This window comes from Morone saxatilis, unplaced genomic scaffold (genome assembly GCF_004916995.1).
Source record: "Morone saxatilis isolate NCDOM2014 unplaced genomic scaffold, NCSU_SB_2.0 Contig22, whole genome shotgun sequence".
Taxonomy (NCBI): Eukaryota; Metazoa; Chordata; class Actinopteri; family Moronidae; genus Morone; species Morone saxatilis.
Genome location: NW_023339785.1, coordinates 470,806 through 489,913, shown reverse-complemented (window position 1 = coordinate 489,913; position 19,108 = coordinate 470,806). Strand labels below are relative to the sequence as shown.

The window sequence follows — 19,108 nt, the reverse complement described above, 5'->3', positions numbered from 1 at the left end:
TTCATTTAGTAACTGATGGTCCCACTGACCATAAAGCAGGGTATACTTTAGGGCGTGGCTACCTTGTGATTTGCAAGTCGCTACCATGGAGACCAGTCAATCAAGATAAAGGCATAGCAATGTGTATCCATGGCATTTTAGTCACCTAAAAAGTCTTGTTCAGCATTCAATCGCACTAAGAAAGTAAAAGAGGTTGACTGTTCATTTTTTCCTTTAAGTAAATTTAGTTTTAATCCTGTTTTTCACCAGTATCCCAATCAATCTCAGTTAACGTGAATTATGGATGCACCTTGCTAACCAAGAAAGCTAGCTAACTAACTAACTAGTGTTAGAGTGGCAGGGTTCTACTGGCCCTGGTTAATGATGCAGAATATGACTCTCCAGTTGATGCTGATGCTTGTCTCTCCTGCTCCACCAGGAACTGATCTCTCAGGCAGGTCTGGACCCGGCGCTGGATGCCTCCCATCAGGAGCGGGTGCGTCAGTACTCTAAGGTGTCCCTGCAGGGGGAGCTGCTGGAAAAGGGCTGGTGCAGTCTGGTCCCACAGCTACTGGAGTCCACTGAGCATGACTACAGAGAGAAGGTGGACTGACTTTGATATATTGATAATTAACACAAATTATAAGCCGCTTTAATGCCAAGTTAACAGATTTAGCCTTTGAAAACCCAGACCGGCTGAACAAATGAACAGTGTATGAAATGAACTCTCTTTCAGGCTCTGCGGGCTTTGTTGGCCATGGCTCCTGTGTGTGCGGACCAGTACCGCTCAGACGGCTCTCTGCTGGGCTCACTGCTCTCTCTCAGGGACCAGTACCAGGAGATGGTCCAGTCAGAAATGATTGTTGGAGAGGAGAACGGCTACTTTGCAGAAATTGTAGAACTCATAGATGCTCTGCAAGTCAAAATGAAATGACGAGAGGATTGTGCAGTGACGTTTTACGTACAAGACAAAGAGGAGTACACAGACTTGTGGACTGGGAGGAAAAAACAAACACTCTTCAAGTGCAAGAGTCTACTGCATGCAATTCAAGGACAGGTGACGCTCCTCTGACACAGATGTTGGGCTGACCCTGTAGATGATGGATCCATAGGTTGGTCAGGATGAACCTGACCGACTGAGATTTCATTGGTGGCCTTTTTTTGGGACGTATTTGGATGGTGGTGGAGATTGGAATAAAGAAAATTTTCCTTGTGTTAATAGATGTTTAAATTTCAATTTAATCTATTTAAGAATAAATAAATTATTTCAAAATGATGTTGTGTTTATGTATTTTTGAGCAAATGGGGTTGAGGATCTCCTGCAGGGTTACCTTTAAATTAAGCAGAAATTATGTCGCCAATTATTGACCCAAATTTACTTCATAATATAACAACCACACATAATATTCATGGTACAGTATTTAATTAGCTTCAGTACCAAATCCAGACTTGACGATGTTGCACTTAGACATTTGTTCTCAGATCACCTATTACCCTTCAACTGCCATAAACCAAATTAAAGAATTAAGCTCTGATAAATAAGCACAGTGGAGGAACAACATGTTAGATGCACCTCTCAGTAGAACGCGACATACTTCTATTCAGAAGCACCACAGCCTGTATCATAATCATAAAGTAGAAATAGATTTTTCTAAACGTGAGCAGTACATAAAAGTAATCAATGTTTTGGTCACGCACAGTAAAGTGTGCGGGGCTTTTATTCTGAAAATTCGAACCGGTAGTACAAGCAGCAAACGGAAGTGTGTGTGTTATTGAAGGAGCAGCTGGTGCTATAGAGCTGCAGAAGGATGTTAATGTGTGAACGGGACAAAACCGCGGCGGTTAATTTATTAGCGTAAGTCATGAATGGACTACGAGTTGCTTCGGTCACTGGGAGCTGACAGTCAGAAGAGTGACTGAGTTTGAATGTTTTATAAAGCAGGCGAACAGCTGGTGAGTGCTTAAAGAGACAGGCTGTGTTTACATTGGTTAGCACTGGGGCAGCTAGCAGGGTGCTAGCTAGCCTTTTCATTAATTTACAACGCAACCTGGACTTTACTGACTTGACTTTGACTCTAGATAAGACTTACAGAATAATCCTCTGTGTTTTTCTATTAAATTCTATAAAACGTGTTTAGTAAAATGTAAAAAAACATTAAATGTGATGTTGCTGGTACAAGAGTATAGTACTTTTAGAAAGGGTGGATGTGTAGCCTCCAGTCCCTTGCACATAGTATCATTAGAGTCTAATGTAATAAATATAATATAATAAAACATTTCCATATTACCAAGAAATAGCATATAGGATTAATGTAGTTATATTTTAAGCATCAACATTAACTGTCTGATTGTACAGTGGAGGACACCCTCTATAACACCATAGTAATACAGTGATAAAGTATAGGGTTTAATACAAGACAGCCTTCAGTAACCACTAAAGATCTTGATATAGTATACAATTTTAAAATGTTTTTAGAGGTTTTCAGTTGATTCACAAAATAATCATTGCCTATTTTGATGATGTTTTCAGTCTCTTGAATTATCATATAACTATCTAATTTTGTCTGTCTTTCTTCGAGTATTAGAATGGCCATTACTTGTGTAGCTGATTGTGGTTTCACCAGGATTTACAACAGTGTTTTTCAGTCTTGTTGTATGGTGAAGTCAGTGTTCTGTCCCTGTTCGCAGGCGTGTTCATGAACAGTGATGGAGTTGTCTCAGAGGGACAGGCTGTCGGAGCTGGTGGAGGAGCTGACCACATCAGGACAGCCACAGCTCAACCAGGACAAGATGAAGGAAATCAAAAAAATCTGCAAGTATGTCACTCACTGAAGGGCTCATCCCTACCCAGAGAGATTCTCATTCTCATACAGGCATGAGTAGCTGTGCACCATGGAGGGCTGAGAGTATGTGAGGGTGCAGATGATTTCACATACTAGTTCATCCTCTCAGAAAGAAGACGGATTACTGACACAGCAAAGCAGCAGGTTGACTGTGCAGCCATTTAAATAATTATGAATTTGTTGGCTAATATGTAAGAGTAAGTTAGAATTCACAGGATGATAAGAATACGGATAAGGTAAATAGTTCTATTATTATATATCAAATATATCATACAATAACTCTTCACTCTGTGACTGTCATTCCTCCCAGAGGGTCTAATGACTGCATAGACCACGTGTACCACTCAGTGATGTCCCAGCTCAACCAGGAACATGCAGAGATCCGACTGTCTGCCTTACAGATAGCCAGTGAGCTCTTCTCCAGATCACATCACTTTAGAACCCTGCTGGTGGACAACTTCCAGGTACAGGCCTCATATAGACCAATAGATCATCTCAGGTATTTCTTTTACACCAAACACTGCAGCACCTCATTTTAGAATCTTTATTTAAAAACCTAAACACTGTCATTTTTCTGTCTGCAAATATATCTTCAAGTATGTCACATTCCCATCCCCTACTCTTCTGATTCTCCTCATTTTTCCCCTCATCTCTCTTTCAAACCTCCTGCTCCTGCAGGAGTTCTTGGAGTTGACAGTTGAGACTGACTCGGAGCAGCCACTGCCCCCTCCTAAAGAAGTAGCCCGGAAACTGAGGTCACTGGCCATCCGGGCTGTCCAATCATGGCAGGCCTCTTATGGGACGGCGTATAAGAAGTTAGCTCTGGGCTACCACTTTCTCAAACAGGTTAAGAAGGTGAGAGAGATACAAAACCAGCACATTTAGTTTTTTGTTGTTGAATAACAGACTGTCCAATAGCTTGATGTTAGCTGAGGATAAAGGTATTTGGCTGAGGTATTTGGTCATAAACCAAAGTATTGACCTAATGGAGGCTAGATTATATAAACCTGCTCTGTTTCCCTGTTACTATGGCTGTCTACTTGGACTGTGTTGTGATCCTTCTGTAAGTGGTGTGATGTGTCCATGTCGTCAGGTGGACTTCCAGGATGCTGAGGCCAGGACGGTAGCAGAGAGGAGGAGGGATGAGGAGAGACAGAGGAAGATGGAGAGGATCTACAAGGAGAGAGTGGAGGCAGCCTCCACAGACATGGAGGGTAAACACCTCATCACTCAACAACACCACTGCTAGGGATAATAATAATAACAGTTGATTTTTTATTGCCAAGAACTGGACTTCTATGTTATCATTCTAATGTTCTGTAAATTTAAACAAATTAGCATAGATTGCTAGAATATGTTTAATGTAAAATTTTAACTACAAAAAGAACAGTGACACCAAAACCTGCTGCTAGAGTTTATTAAGTATTACGTATTATTTCTTTGTCAGAGTCCTACCCAGACATTGAGGCAACACTGACAGAGATGGAAACCTGTATGAGGCTGCTTCTCCCCGAGTTTGACCTTACAGGCATCCAGACAACCAATAGCAGCCCCCCAATCTCCCAAACAGCCCATGATTGTCCACCAGTCCACGAACAGCCCTGCTGCAGCAAAGACCTGAAGGATGACGGGAGTGAAAGAATGATAGAAAAGAAGGAGGAGAGCAAGGAAGAAAAGAAAAACGATGGAGGGGAAGAAGAGGGGAAGGAGAGGTCTGATGATGAGGAGAGGGGGGATAAAGAGAGGAGCGATGGGCATGAGCAGGAGGAGGTAAAGGGACAGGAAGAAGAAGAAAATGAGGAAGATCAGGAGGGAAGTAGTGAAGAGGAGGAGGAGGAGGAGGAGGAGGAGGAGAAGAAGCATCTTGATAAAGACTTGTTTATTCGGAACTCTGGGCTCATCTCTCACGCCTACAGTCTGGACCTGAACCTCAGTCCTGGTGGGTACAGCTCTGTGCACCCTCACACTGTAATGCTACTGTAATGCAACACATCCGACCTTTGTGAACTCATAGTGATCACATTTGTTGATGGTGTCCTGGTGGGGTTGATTAAACTGGCAGCTCAATGTATATGTAAATGCTCTACTAAACCAGTTATACATGAGGTCATAATCTTTCCCTTCTCAATTATCAGCCCAAGTTATTACATTTTTAATTTTATTTTACCCAGCTAATAATAAGTCAATAATGTTATAACTTTACATTGCATTAGGGGTTATTATATTGGTTCATACATTTTATAACATTATTGTTCAGTTATTACGTTATCAACTTTTATGACATCAAGAATGGAAAAAATGGTACTTTATTGGCCGTTACTACATCAATGATAAATGATTGGCTCCTACAAGGTATCAAACCTCAGTACTCGTTTGGTTTGTGTAGCACCAAGTGTCAGAAACTGTCAAGTACAGACTCATACTCTTAAATACTCAAGTAAAAAAACTCCAGTTCAAACTGGACAGAAACTAAATTAAACTCACCAAAACCTTATTTGTTAGTCTTTCCACAATTTTCATGTTGGTTTGTTTGAAATAAATCACAGAGTTAGATGAGGACAGGTCACAAAATGGGATGCTATGGCTAGTTAATTAGCCTGTCAAAGTACATCCACTAAAAGTTGTTGTTTTTACCACTGACAGGCTCAGATTGTTAGTGTCTGACAACGTTATGGAAAGGATCCTTACTGCCATAATAGTGCTATCACTTGCAACCAGACTCCATACCTTGCATATCATTGTCTTATCTTAATTTCATTCAAAGTGAACACAAACGAAATAATACTCACCAGAACGGTCTTTGTTAGTCTTTGCACTGTTCCAACAATCACAAATTCTGGTTTGGTTGAAATAAATCCTTAATTCACTGACACTTATGAGGAAAACAGCAGTTTCAGTTGCTCTACTCAGCTGTATACAGAGGGACTCAATGCACTGACATGGGAACATGACCAGACCCACTCTGTAGACAAAGCACAGAGAGCCCCACAGGCAGAGGGAGTGTGACGTCATTCAAAGGACACCATGACTCCACTATACCTTTACAGAGCAAACTATTGTCTGCTGCTTTAATGTTTCAAATCTCACATATAACCTTTTAATCTTTTGAATGGCGTACTGGTGACTGAAGAGTGAGCCTGTCTGGCCAGGTCATCCTCTCCTGTCATTTCATTGTCAGGTTTTTACTGTCTACTGCTAATAAATGCAAACAAAAAATAATAATATTTGAGATTGATAAAAACCCCTTTATATTTTTCCATGTAAGGTATTGAAGGTTTTTTTCCCGCTTGGTTCATTGAAGCGTATTAGATTGAACCAGACGTGTGATCATTATTTTTGAATAACGCAAGTATGCAAGCTTAGCTGATGAAGTGGCATCAGTGTAGAAATGATATGTATTCTGGAATAATTTCTCTTTTCCTTCTCATTCTTACAGGTCTTCATGTTAAGGAGACTGAGGACAATGAGGCGGTGGTTTCCACGGTGATAGACCTCCACAAACTGATAAAAACCAAACACCTACCTGCTGTGCAGGGCTGGGTTCAGGTTGGTACAAACACACATGGTTCAGATATGCAGACATGTAATCAACTATCACATTAAAGCATGTGGGTAGAAATGACAATACACAATGAGAGGACTACCTGCTAGGTGCTACTGCTAATGCACTGCTACTGCTAGTACTATTGGTGCTACTACTGCTGTTTCAACTTTACAACCATAATTCAGTTATATCAAGTCTGTCCAACCATCTCATTAACAGGTTTTCTTTTCTTCCCTGTCTGTCTTTGTGTGTGTGTGTGTGTAGGTCTTCACCAAGTCAGGTGCTGAGGAGCAGCTGTTGAGAAGAGCACTGGATCTGAAGAAGTCTTTAGAAGCTGCCCTGGAGAAACACAAAGAGCTTCACATTGATTATAAGACCAGGATGCGCAGAGTGGTGAGTTACATACAGTATTACATTCTAACTCATAGTCGAGCTGATTCAAGCTACATCAAGTCACTAACACATGACAGATGGAGGACAATATTCCCACTCATGTTCTTTTAGAAAGCGGAAAAATGTGTGAACATGTTATCTTTTGAACGTCATGTCTACAGCAGCACCTCAGAAATGAAATATGTAACGCTAGATTTACTATTAGGTAAAAACAACAGATTTAGGGTTAGCTCAATCCTTGTAATAGACACATCCTGTAGTCAGTTATGGAGGGATGTCACTCATGGTTGATGTTCTGGGAAGATATACACCTTTACGAGAGCACATGCTAGTGTAGAGCATGGCCAGCAGATGGCAGCATCCCACTGCAAATCGACCAGGGCAACAGCATCACTACACAACGTTGCAGATGTTCCATTTACTGAGGACTGATTTTAGTTAGAAAGATCAGCTATAGAGGAGTTATGTGTTGATAACTAGGTCCCTCTCTATCAAATTTATTTATTTTTTTTCAATTAAGTTCTATATAAGCAGAAATTTCTTCTTCTCCAGCATCTTGTGATTTCTGTGCCTCAAAAATCGTCTATTGTACTATTGTCATCTGCTCCTTTTACAAAATGATTATTTTAAATGTATCTTTATTACATTGGTAACAGAAGGACAATTTAAGTCCAAATTGGAACTTTGTGAGGTTCAGAGGAATCAAACAGACTTAGGTGTGTGTCGCTGAAGAAATAGTCTGTGTCTGCCCCATAGATGTGCCTCAAATATTACCCATAATACATCACAAACCCACATTGCACAGGTTTAAAAATGTTCATAGCAGGTCAAAAACAACACACAGATATAAAATATCACTAAGAAGACAAGGAACAATCAATCAATCAGGGTGTCTGTAAGGTCTTAAATCCAATATTCAGAATTTTAGGCCTTAAATATCCTAAATATGATTTTAATTGGTCTTAAAATGTAAGTTGTATAAATTTTAATTTTTCAGTCTCACCTTTAAATGTGTTTCTGAGAAAAGATTATATTGAATGAGAATTCTAGTTCCCTGTGTGACCCTAGGTACACCACCTAGTGGCCACGGAAAGAACTGCAGCTACAGGTGTTTGTCACCACTCGGCCATGCTGCTCGCTGCTGGAGTGGAACCAGTCAGTCTCTAAATTGTGGAAACTAGAAGATGACAGTCCAGCTCCCTTTGAAGTCCACTTAAGACTAATTACTGAGCAGCAACATGACATGTTAAATAAAGCAATAAGAAGTGTTCTGGCTGACATTGATTCAAAATAAATAATTCTTTGTTGTTTGCTTTCTACCTAAGTGAAAGCCACAGTGTTAGCAACTTCCGTTACCAAATCCCATTGCAAATTGATCTGACCCTTCTTATGACTCATCGAAACAGCCAATAATTGTATTCATATGCAAGTGTCCTCTTCCTGTTCTTTAAATGTCTCTGTCCGTCACTGCATTTCCATGGGCTCCCAGAGGGAAGTATCGTAATAGAGACAGAGAGAGGCAGGATGGAAATATTAATAGTAAAGACATTTGGGAGAGGTGAGATAGCAAGGCACAGCCATAATGCATAATGCATCAGAGACAGAGAGAAGAAATTGGGGAGCAAGGGGGAGGATGTACCCATTCATTCACTTCACTACCACTAATGTGCCCCATGGCTTGACAGCTGATATGTCTATCTGGCTGCCTCTATATCTAGCTTAGCATCGTCATGCTGCTGTTGCTCGAACTGGCCCAAAATGGAGGCACAAACTAAGCAGACCAGTCTTGTCATAAAGCTGGAAAGCCTTTTACTCAAACTAATTGCTTATTTGAGGGGGTTTAATTGCCGCTGAGGTGTCTGTGTTTTACAGACGGGCTACTTGCTGCATACTTGCAGTGCTGAGAGATAGAAAAGAAGAAGAAAAATCCAATGAGCAGCAGCCTGCAGTTTCAGGTTTCAAAGGACCAATGAATGCCAACTGCTGTATGTGTTTGAAAAAAAAAAAAAAAGAGGCATAAAAGTTGTAGCATGTGAATCCATCTTTAGCTGAACAGAGCGGCAGAGTGACAGTGACAGAGCGCCGGGCGTCTCGCTCTGCCTGGTTATCACTGTCAGGGACCAGTCTGCTGCACCAGCAGGCCCAGCGCTGCGATAACCACACAACTTACAGCCCCTTTATCATAATTAGCTTTTCCTTTTTAGCCTTAAAAGGCCTTCCATTACTGGGTCCTTCTCTATCGGGCCGCTGACACACCACACGATTGGTTTCTCTCTCAACGGGCCTCTCAATATAGTCTCCCATAACGGGGGGAGCCAGAGAGAGTGAAGAGGATTGCTATAGAGACAGATAGAGAGGCGTGTTTATTGAATGAGAGAATAAGACAGAGGGAGGGTTGAGTGAAGAAGCATCTACATGAAGCTGGAAGAGTATTGAAAATAGAAATGCACAAGGTCATTTTTTTCTGTGGCTGACTGAATGTTTGGTGCTATCTCTAGTGCTATTTCACAAAGCTAACATATAGCATGCGAATAAAACTGTTGATGGCCGTGCTAATTGGGCAAGCTCCAGGCTTGTAGTCTGAAGAAATAGAGAGATAGAGCAATGGTTCTTTACTTTTCAATATGACAGGAGATTTCCTTAAATGACACCATCTAGTGGCTGATCTGAGACATAGCTCTAAGTGATGGCTGGGCCTAAAGGAGCACACAATTCTGATCCATGCTTCTGGCATGTTGCTGACATCCTAGAGGAAATGAGTTGATGATGGTGATTCTGGTTTCCCCGCACTAAACATTAGCTGTGTGATACAGGGAACCAGCAGAGGATGGTGCCGCTCTGTCTAATCCCTCACAAGTCTGTGCCAAGGGTAGCTGTTTAACATCCGTTGATCACAGTTTCCCAAAGCCCAAGATGACATCCTCAAATGTCTTGTTTCGTCCACAAACCAAAGAGATTCAGTTTACTGTCATAGGGGACTGAAAAAACCACAAAATATTCACATTTGAGAAGATGATATCTTGGACATTTCTTCTTAAAAATGACTTAAAACAAATGATTGATTATCAAAATAGTTGCCAATTACTTTAATAGTTGACAACTAATTGATTAATTGACTAATTGTTGCAGCTCTGGCATGGCTCGGATCATTCCATCCATGGTCTCTGCTCAGGTCGGGTTGTAGATAACACGAGACCGGGGATTGGCTCGCCTGTAGACTTTCTGGACACAAACCCCCCTCATCTGCCTCCGTTGGGTCATACATTGAGGCCATGTCTGTCGGTAGTCCTTCTTTTCTAACTCTATGACAATACTCAGTTCAAATGAGAAGACCAGCAGATTTAATGAGCTTCCCATGCTGTAGAGTAGCGTGGTGAAGGGCGCCATTCTCCCAATATGTTTGACTCATCTTGTCTTGGCTGTTCACAACAGCCATAGATACTTTTGTCTTCATATGTGGTCTGACAACCCGTTGTACGACCTAATTCGTTTGAAGTATACTTTCAGCTGCCTGTTTCCTCCAGCTGTAGTGAATATGTTTGAAGGCAGTTTTCAGGGAGAGCTATGACCACGAGAATCCTATATGCATCTGTTGAGCGCTGCTAACTGAAAACATGGGCTTGTGTTTAGGAAAGGATAAGACATGCAGACTTATTTGAACATATCTGTTTTTAAGAGTGTATTCAGTCACTCCGGGCTCCATTCATACAGGCCCAGGCCTTGTTTACTGCTGATAACCCATCTTATCACAGCACAATGGATGTGGCCGCCTGTTCCTCACTGGAGATAAACAAAGAAAGACTATCCCTCTATTTCTCTCCTCCAACGCTCCCTCCTTTTCATTTGTACATTAATTCTCCGGATGTGTCTCCTTCTCTCTGTTGTACACCAGTAATATGTTTTTCTCTTGCTCTCTTTGCCTCTGTTTCTCTCTCATTATGCATTATGTTCATAGGGAGTCTTGGGGTGTTTATTGCACAACTAAAATTTGGTTGATCAGTCATTCTTTCATTAATGGAGTAGAAAAAGGAAGTGTGGAAGTCCATGTAGTGAATAAAAAGTAATTGCAAGGAGTGAAGAAGACAATAAGGTTGGAAAAAAGTTTTAATAAAAGTTTTCTGGCACAGCCTAAAGGAATGTCTACCTATTGTACCTAAAATGCACACCAAAATGTGCTTGGCTTGACACTTTTGATTAGTTGCTTGCATCCAATATGAATTATGACTAACCTTGCCTGAGAAACAAGTCAGAAAACAAATTAATGGATGAATATAGGGATGCACCATCTGATCCTGTAGATCAGGAGTGCTGAGTGCCAATACTGATTTATTGAGCAGTTCAGAAATCTGGTTTATGTGAACCGTCCACATTAAATACAGTTTCTTTGTCAGTATCATTACATTACATTATATACAGATTAAATGTGGAACAAGAAAGCACTGGTGTCAGATCAGTATTTGTAGATGTATCAGAATCAGGAGTGAAAAAGTGATTGCTGCATCCCGAGATGAATAACATGAATTATGCTCAGACATGCTACGAATAGTGCTAGCATGTCTTTTTTGTTAAACTGATTGCTTTACAGGTATAATCACACATCTGTGTGTTAAAATTGTGAAAGCTTAAATGTCCAGTGTGTAGGCTTTAGTAGCATGAAGCTCCCTTGCTCCCTTCCAAGCACGAAGGAGAAACTACAGTGTCCAGGGAACGCACAAAAAATGCTAATCCCCCTTTCTAGAGCCAGTGTTTGGTTTGTTTGTTCTGAGCTACTGTAGAAACACGGCAGACTCCATGGAGGGCAACCTGCGCTGTCTGTACAGGTAAAGGGTTATTTCCTTTCAACCTTATTTTCATGTGATTACACACAAATGAAAACATACCTATGAATATTATATTCCATTTCTGCCAATAGATCCTTCTCAATGTTACACACTTGAACGAGTCTTTTTTTAATGCCATGTCTTTGTGTTTCCTTCTGACACCGTTGCCATTCACCTCCCATTTGACCAGTCAGAAAATCATATGTACTGCATAGATAATACAATCTTCATGCTGGAAAAAAAGAGATAAAAATAAATGATTTAAGATTAGAAATTAGATTAAGAACATATTAAGAAAAAATGTTCCCTTACCATCTGCTGAACAAGACTTAGACTTAGACTTCGACAGACTTTATGTCATTTGGATTTACATCAAAATGAAATTACATTGCAATGCACAGCAGGAATAAAGGGGAGGCAGTATGTACAGTCTAAAAATAGATATGCAAATGAATAGGTAGTTGAAAGTTTGATGAACAGAGCTAGCCTAAATGTGTCTATGACCACACTGACAGCATGTAATGTGCAGTGGTGACTAAAGGGATCGTTTTACTAAGTTTCAGTTTATAATATTTTCCACTTTGGTGTCAGTTGAACAACCACAAGTTTACTTTAGAAGCTTTTGCAAAATATAGCAATATTGTGGCACTGTATTAGAAATGTTAGCCACATCATGACTCAAAACAGTACTGTTTCTGAGTAAAATTTAGTAAATCACTGTGGACACAGTCTGGTTCCATCAGGGGTCTCTGATAATGTGAAAGGAGATGGTTTCCAAATTGGAACTGATGGATCCACTGGGACTGACATGGTGTGTTTGGGGGGGTGTGATGTGTTTGGTTATCCTTTAGATCTCTGGACCAGTCTCATATCAGCAACCAAAGGGCCAAACTGGGTTATTGGGCTCTACAAACTCCCTGGGGGCCTTGAAGGGCCCCTGCACCTTTTCATGACATTCCAGGTGTCCTCCCAGAGCTTTCAGAGGTCCCCAGTAAAATGAAGAATAGCACTGTGTAATTTCACTTTGGCAGTAGGCGAGAGTGTATAATAATGACTGTTTTGATCACAGATTGAGACAGGCTGGGAGGGGGAACTGAACTAGACAGTTGAGAATAAGCTCGTTGACAGGGAAGGGTTTGGGAAGCCCCGGGCTGGCTAATAGACCTGCCAGGCTAGGTTAGTGAAATAAAGATGTCACCCTATACATCATATAAGCTGACTGCTCCCCAGAGACAAAGGGTGCGTCTATGCGTGTGCGTTTGTGGGTGTGTGTTGGGGGTGGAGGAGTATAATGGGGTAAAGCAGCAGAGAAGAAGCTATGGAGAAAGAGCGAGGGGAGTGGAAAGCTTTTTTTCTCATTAGTGCAGGATCCCATGGGATCCTTTCTAGGTAGTAATGAATAGGAGTGCAAGGTGGTAATAGAGATGTGGGATGTTGTGGCAAATCAAGCCCTGAATAGGTCAGACTCCACTGGAAGCTTTAGGCCTAATTAGTTTGTAAATATGTTGAAATCAATCAGCAGCAGTGGACTTCAGTCCCTATAACAGAACAGAGGATAGGAATAATATATTGTCAGTGGTATCAGTGGTAATAATGAAAGCAGGGTCACAGATTGATTTAAAGTGAGTACAATTAGTCATTTAGAGACAACTGTAAAAACAAAGTACATAAAAGTGCAGGAGATTGGGAGCTGGTACCACAGCTGCTTAGCCTGTACTGAGCTACAACTAGATGTTGGCCCAAAACCTGCACTACATTTTTAAATCCATTCCGGATTGGCTCGATAAAATGTAACCTGCATTTAAGAGGGCAGGTTATCAGTAGAGACTCTTGATAATTGGACTGGTAGTCTACCCAAGTTTGTGTACCAAAACACATTATTTCCATACCTTCCTTGAAGAAAAGTATGTTCTTCATATCATTTTTCATTAACAAAATAGGCCAAAGTTCTCAAATGTTAAATGCTGTCTGAACAAAAGCAGTCGTACAAGGAATTTGTCTAAATAAAATATAGCCAGAAATTGATACATTTGTGATTATAGAAGAACAGAGCATCAGCCACTAGCTTGCAGCACCAATCTATCCATCTAACTCATACAAATACACATCACACAATCAGAAAACACACGAAACAACTCATATAATTACAATAAAAACACAGTGATAAGTCTGATAGGGGCGCCTTGGTAGCTCACCTGGGAGAGCTGGTGCCCCGTGTACCAAGGTTGAGTCCTTGCTGCAGCGGCCATGAGTCCCCTTTCCTGTCAGTCTTCAGCTGTACTTTATAATAAAGGCAATGAAATGATCAAAACTGTTTTATAAAACATTGCGGGGTGAGGTCTTATTGGCTTATTTTCTAAAAGTTTAATTCCACAATTCTGTACCATCTTAAGAAGCTTGATTACCGTAGATGCTAGTGACACAATAATGTGTGTTGTTGTTTTTAGTATGGCAGCCAACATAGTTTCTCCTACACACTTCACAGCCCGTTCAAATACAGATGCGAGTGGTGTTCAGTTAGTGCAACTTCACTACTAGATGCCACTAAAACCTACACACCGCTCCTTTAAATGTGAAAACATGCCAACAGTTTTCAGTACTCGGTACTACGGTTATATTTCAGTCGGTACCAAAAAAGCATTAAGGTACATACATGCAGCAAATTCATGTGCAGTCATCCACTGCTGGCCATTTGTGTGTAGTTTTGGATTAACCTTTGACCTTTCCCAGTCAGGTTAGGTATTTAAACTCCCTAGCAATCAATGGAAGGGTTTTTCTATTGAACAAAATCAGTTTTGGGGTGCAAGAAAAATATAATAAAATAGTGAAGACACTTGAGGCAGTAACCAAACAGTGTCCACAGCCGTCCACTAACTTCTCATATCTGTGTGAGAGAGTGTGTAATTAATGTGTGATATTCTCAGGAAGATGACTGTGTGTTTATAAATGCATTTGTGTATAATGTGTTCATTAAGCTAACTGTTTCCCTTTTGCTCTCTCTTAAGGAAAATGTCTTGTGATAATGGTGGCATTAGAGACACTCAGTATTCCCAAAAGACATTTTCCATTTCAGCCTTAAATGTAGAATGAAATAATCTATTTTCTGTGTGTGTGTTTGTGTGTGTGTGTGTGTGTGTGTGTTTAGCCAGGTGGAGAGCTATATTAACTTGTCAGGGAGACAATGGAGACATCCCTTCAGGCTTTTTCACCTCCTTGTGTTCTCCTCTCCTCCTTTCTCCCCCTCCCTCTGCTTTCACTGCCACCTCCTCTCACTCCTTTTCTCCTCCTCTGCGTGAGTGTGTGTGATGGTTAACCTGCCCCTCCCCTCTCTCTGCCATACACCTGACTTATGGCTGTGCAGTAATAATTTGCCAGACCTTGGCAGGCTGAGTGTACATTAGCATATAAATAGCAGATGCACTGAGTGCCCATCACAGTCGACTACATTTAATTTTTGGTTTATAAGATTGAATGGGTTTTTAAACGCAGCGCCATCAAACTTGCCAAGAGACAAATGAAGTCAGGGGAGCAGTTGTCCGAGGCGGCGCCCTCACATCATTTTTATAAAGGATAAGAGTCTTATTTAAGGGAGAGGAGGGGGGAGGAGAGAGGGTGAGATGCTATAGAAGCTGAATAAGCAAGACACCTGTGGAAGCAGCAGCATACTTCAGTTTCCAACCCTGTTCAGACATTGATTGTTTGTCAATCTTTCTACATGCTCAAGATACATTATATGACTAAAAGTATGTGGACACCCAACCATTACACCCATATGTTAATATGAACATGCCATTCCAAATCCAGCCTCCACTCTTAGTGTTTGGGGCTTTCCACCAGATTTTGGAACCTGTCTGTAGAGATTTGCTCCCGTTCAGACTGTAGAGCATCAGTGAGGTCCAACACTGATGTTGGGCGATAAAGCCATAGGTGTCGGATGGGGTTGAAGTCAGGGCTCTGTGCAGGCCCTTCACGCTCGTTCACACCAAACTGGGAAAACCATTCATTCATGGAGCTGGCTTTGTGCACAGGGGCAATGGGCAGTCAACATTCTCATATTCTTCTGATCCCAAAACTCTCTGACCTTTTTTCTGTGAGTTTTTTTTTTTTACAAACATTTAGCAGAGTCAGTATAGTGGGCATAGAGGACCTGAAGCAATTAGAAAACATTAATGGTACAGCTGCCAACCATAGCGAGGCCTTTTCTCTTCATTACGACTGCTTTCTGTCAGTGGAAGCATTGTCATCCCCACTCGAGGCCCCTGATACTGTGAACTGTACTACACACTGTGTCCTGGCTATAAAACAAAAACAAACAACAATGGCGGCTGCGAAAGAGGTTAGCATAGATGCTGCTAGCATCAGATATATCAGAACTGGAACGTATTTCTTCATTGAAGGAAGAGCAAAGAACGTCTGTATTTTCTCCCAAAAAAAAAAATAATTCAGCTCTTCTCCTGACTGGCTTCGGTAAGAGTTGTATAGATTGAATTTCGCCCGATGATGGACAGGTGGTTCATCAAATCACCTGCCAAATATTTGCTGAAAGTGCCTTCCCTTTCCAACAATGACTTACCATATGGTTCTCAGTAACAAACCATATGTAAACCATCTGTAACTTAAAGAGGTCACCGTGGAAAAACTGCAGTGGGCAGTTTTTACTATTTTATCACATTTCAAAGAAACAAATGAACAATAAAAATGAAAATTCTTGTTAGTCGCAGCCTCAACCCTTTATGATGTTTAGCTGAAGCTGTGTTGTTGTCCAAGTAAGGCATCGCCCTTACTTTAGCAACCACTTCCAACAGATCTCTTCTTTATTTGGTTGTTAAAGAACTACTTATTGTTCTTTCTTCCCTATTTTCCCTTTAGGGACCTGCTTTACTTTATCTTTGAGTAAACATTGCCATTACAGTAACACATAGCCCTGCTTTACTTAAACAACTTTTTTATTTATTCTGCTCTGTTCAGAAACTATTTTTATTTCTATCTGCGCCTGTTTTTAATGTTAAAGTTCCCAATATTTGTTTTGTCTTTTTCCTATTACAGTGACACATGGCCCTGCTTTACTTAAACCATCACTTCTAATTTGTCTGGTAAATCTTGAGTTTCAGTTAGAGAAGCAGTTTTTATCTCCTGTGGGGAACTCTGCCTTGCTGTGTGATTTTCTCCCTGTGTGTGTCCCGCAGAATAAACCAAAGCTCTGTTAAAATGCAAAGCAGCCCCCCGTGCAGCCATGTGGGGGAATAGAGGCCATATTTTAGCTGCGCTCCCCGTCAGCAAAATGTTTCTGGAGGAAAGCTAATTCTACTGTGAGACTTACAGCTCTGCCAGGCCAGCCGACAGCACTCGATGCTATCAGGATTAAATTAAGGTGAATTAGAGACAAAGAGGCAGAAAGAGGGGGAAAAGGGATGATGTTAGGGCAAGATTTTCCTCCAGCTGGGTGATCACTTCTTAGTCTTAGGTCATTGATCAGAGCAGAATAAACCAGCTGGGATTAAAGTAGACAAGCACAAAACCTATAGAGACTATATCTGTGTGTATGTGTGTACGTGTGCGGTGTGTGAATCCATTGTGCTGTGAGGATGAATAAGTGTAGAAGCGGAGTGGAGTAATGGAGAAAGTTTGCTTTGGTGTTTAAAATGTTACACTTCAGTTTAACAGCATTCTCTCTCAGCTTTTCTTCGGGAAATAAATAAAACCAAGTCTCAGTATCTCACACTTGAGGTTCGCTCCGTGCAACATCCTTTCTTAGATTAAAAGGATCATTTGCAGTAATAACAGCTCTGTTTTTATCAGAGTCAGGAGAATTTTACCTCCCTGCCTTTTACTTTGTGCAGCGTTACATTTCACACAGATAGAAGTCACTTAGTTTTTATAAGGTAATACTGGAATGATAACTTGAGTGTGTATCAGTGCACATTGCCTGCTGCTGTGAGAGAAGGGAGACATTAGCGAAAGTACACACAGAGAAATATGAAATATAGGTATATTTGTTACTCCCTCTAACACCCTCTTTGGAATGAATACATTTGAGTCATTTTGACCACAACCATTGCACCTCTGACATTATGAGCCCCATTACTGCTGCCAGTGTTAGTTATGTTAAGGCCGCTGTCGGGCTGTCGATGAGCTTCGGTAGCCCTAGTTTTTGCGCTGTGTTCTGCACCGTTGGCACTCGACGGCCCTCATCGGCGGCTGGGGCCGTCAGTGGGAGAAATCGCTCTGATTGGCTGTTCAGCTTCAGCAAATCGGTACATTAGAAGAGAAACGGAAGTGAACAAAGCAGCAAACGTCATTATTTTTTTATTTCACAAAAAGCAATGTTATAATATCCAAAATAACAATACAATTTATAGTATATAAGTATAAGTATATAAGCAGTAAGAGAAAAGGTGCATTCAAAACCTGAGTAATAGTAATAAACAAAGGAAAACAGGAGTAAGAAAATATCTTGAAACATTAATATAGTTTCTCAACCTAATTGTCATTTGGATTGGTCCGTAATCTTTCCTTTCATTTTCAAGGGGTAGCTATGAAAAAAGAGTACAGTGTTAACAGTCTGTGCGGTCATAAACTTTGGACTACATACTACTTATGGACGACAGACGTCCGTTAATGTGGACTGTTACAGAAAATGATCAAATATACCGCACGTGTGGTACGAATATTTGATCTTCAGGTGACTGGAAGAAAGAACTGGAGCCTCTAATGTGGTATTTTTGGTTTCAGGGAAGCTAAAAAGACATTTAAAAAACTTCACCCGTTGCCATTGTCTTGTATGTTTCATATTATTTCATAATTCATGAATGAAGCCTAATTTCTGTCCCTCGTAGACCACCCACCATGCCTCAGTCTTTGTGGCTGCATTAATGAGAACTAATTAGCCTTTAATTGTTTAGTCGCTGGTTAACTGAATAGTGAGTATTGTAATATGAGGTGTTTTAATTGTGTGCTGGATCAGGAGGGGTGTTCAGGGTTGTGACATGGTTAACTGACTCTGTCCTGTGTGTGTGGGTGTGTTTTAGTAATAATCTAAGGACTCATCATTTGTAAACTAATTCTAACATTCTAATGGGCTTTATCAGCAGTAACACAGCAGCCTTTCTATCGCTCACACACACACACAGGTAGTGCACACTAATGAAAAGGAGGCCTTTGGGAATAAGAGGTTAGTTTAACGTGCGGTTTTACTGCTCCTCATAACGCTAATCACTGTGATTATTATGCTGCTGGACTGGAGCGTGTGTCTGTGTCCTCCGCTGTTAAAGGCATAGCAGCCACCACACACACACACGCACACGCAAACACACACACACTTGTGTTATGGAAATGACCCCTGTGTGTATAGGAGTGTTGTGTTCTGCATTGTAGCCCAGCCAATGGCTAACAACCTCACCACGAAATTAAAAACCATAAATTCTGCTTAGCACTGATAGCAGCTCATCACACAAACACGCATGCACGCACGCACGCACACACACACACACACACACAGTAACACACTATAACACACACACACACACACA

General features: G+C 41.0%; 2 protein-coding genes across 3 annotated transcripts in view; both read left to right on the top strand.

Moving 5' to 3' along the window:
• sil1 (SIL1 nucleotide exchange factor) overlaps positions 1-1,255 on the top strand; it is a 5,988-nt gene extending 4,733 nt beyond the window's left edge. Inside the window, exons 11-12 of the mRNA XM_035668706.1 lie at positions 419-583; positions 716-1,255. Coding sequence (XP_035524599.1) covers positions 419-583; positions 716-913 — 363 coding nt within the window. The 3' untranslated portion in view covers positions 914-1,255. The remainder of the gene's footprint in view (positions 1-418; positions 584-715) is intronic.
• Positions 1,256-1,727: 472 nt separating this feature from the next.
• Positions 1,728-19,108, top strand: part of uvssa (UV-stimulated scaffold protein A) — a 55,145-nt gene continuing 37,764 nt past the window's right edge. For both annotated transcript variants that reach the window (XM_035669321.1, XM_035669320.1), the window contains exons 1-8: positions 1,728-1,932; positions 2,668-2,795; positions 3,133-3,286; positions 3,501-3,677; positions 3,916-4,036; positions 4,270-4,761; positions 6,259-6,368; positions 6,631-6,759. In XM_035669321.1, the coding sequence (XP_035525214.1) occupies positions 2,686-2,795; positions 3,133-3,286; positions 3,501-3,677; positions 3,916-4,036; positions 4,270-4,761; positions 6,259-6,368; positions 6,631-6,759 (1,293 nt within the window). In that variant the 5' untranslated portion in view covers positions 1,728-1,932; positions 2,668-2,685. The remainder of the gene's footprint in view (positions 1,933-2,667; positions 2,796-3,132; positions 3,287-3,500; positions 3,678-3,915; positions 4,037-4,269; positions 4,762-6,258; positions 6,369-6,630; positions 6,760-19,108) is intronic.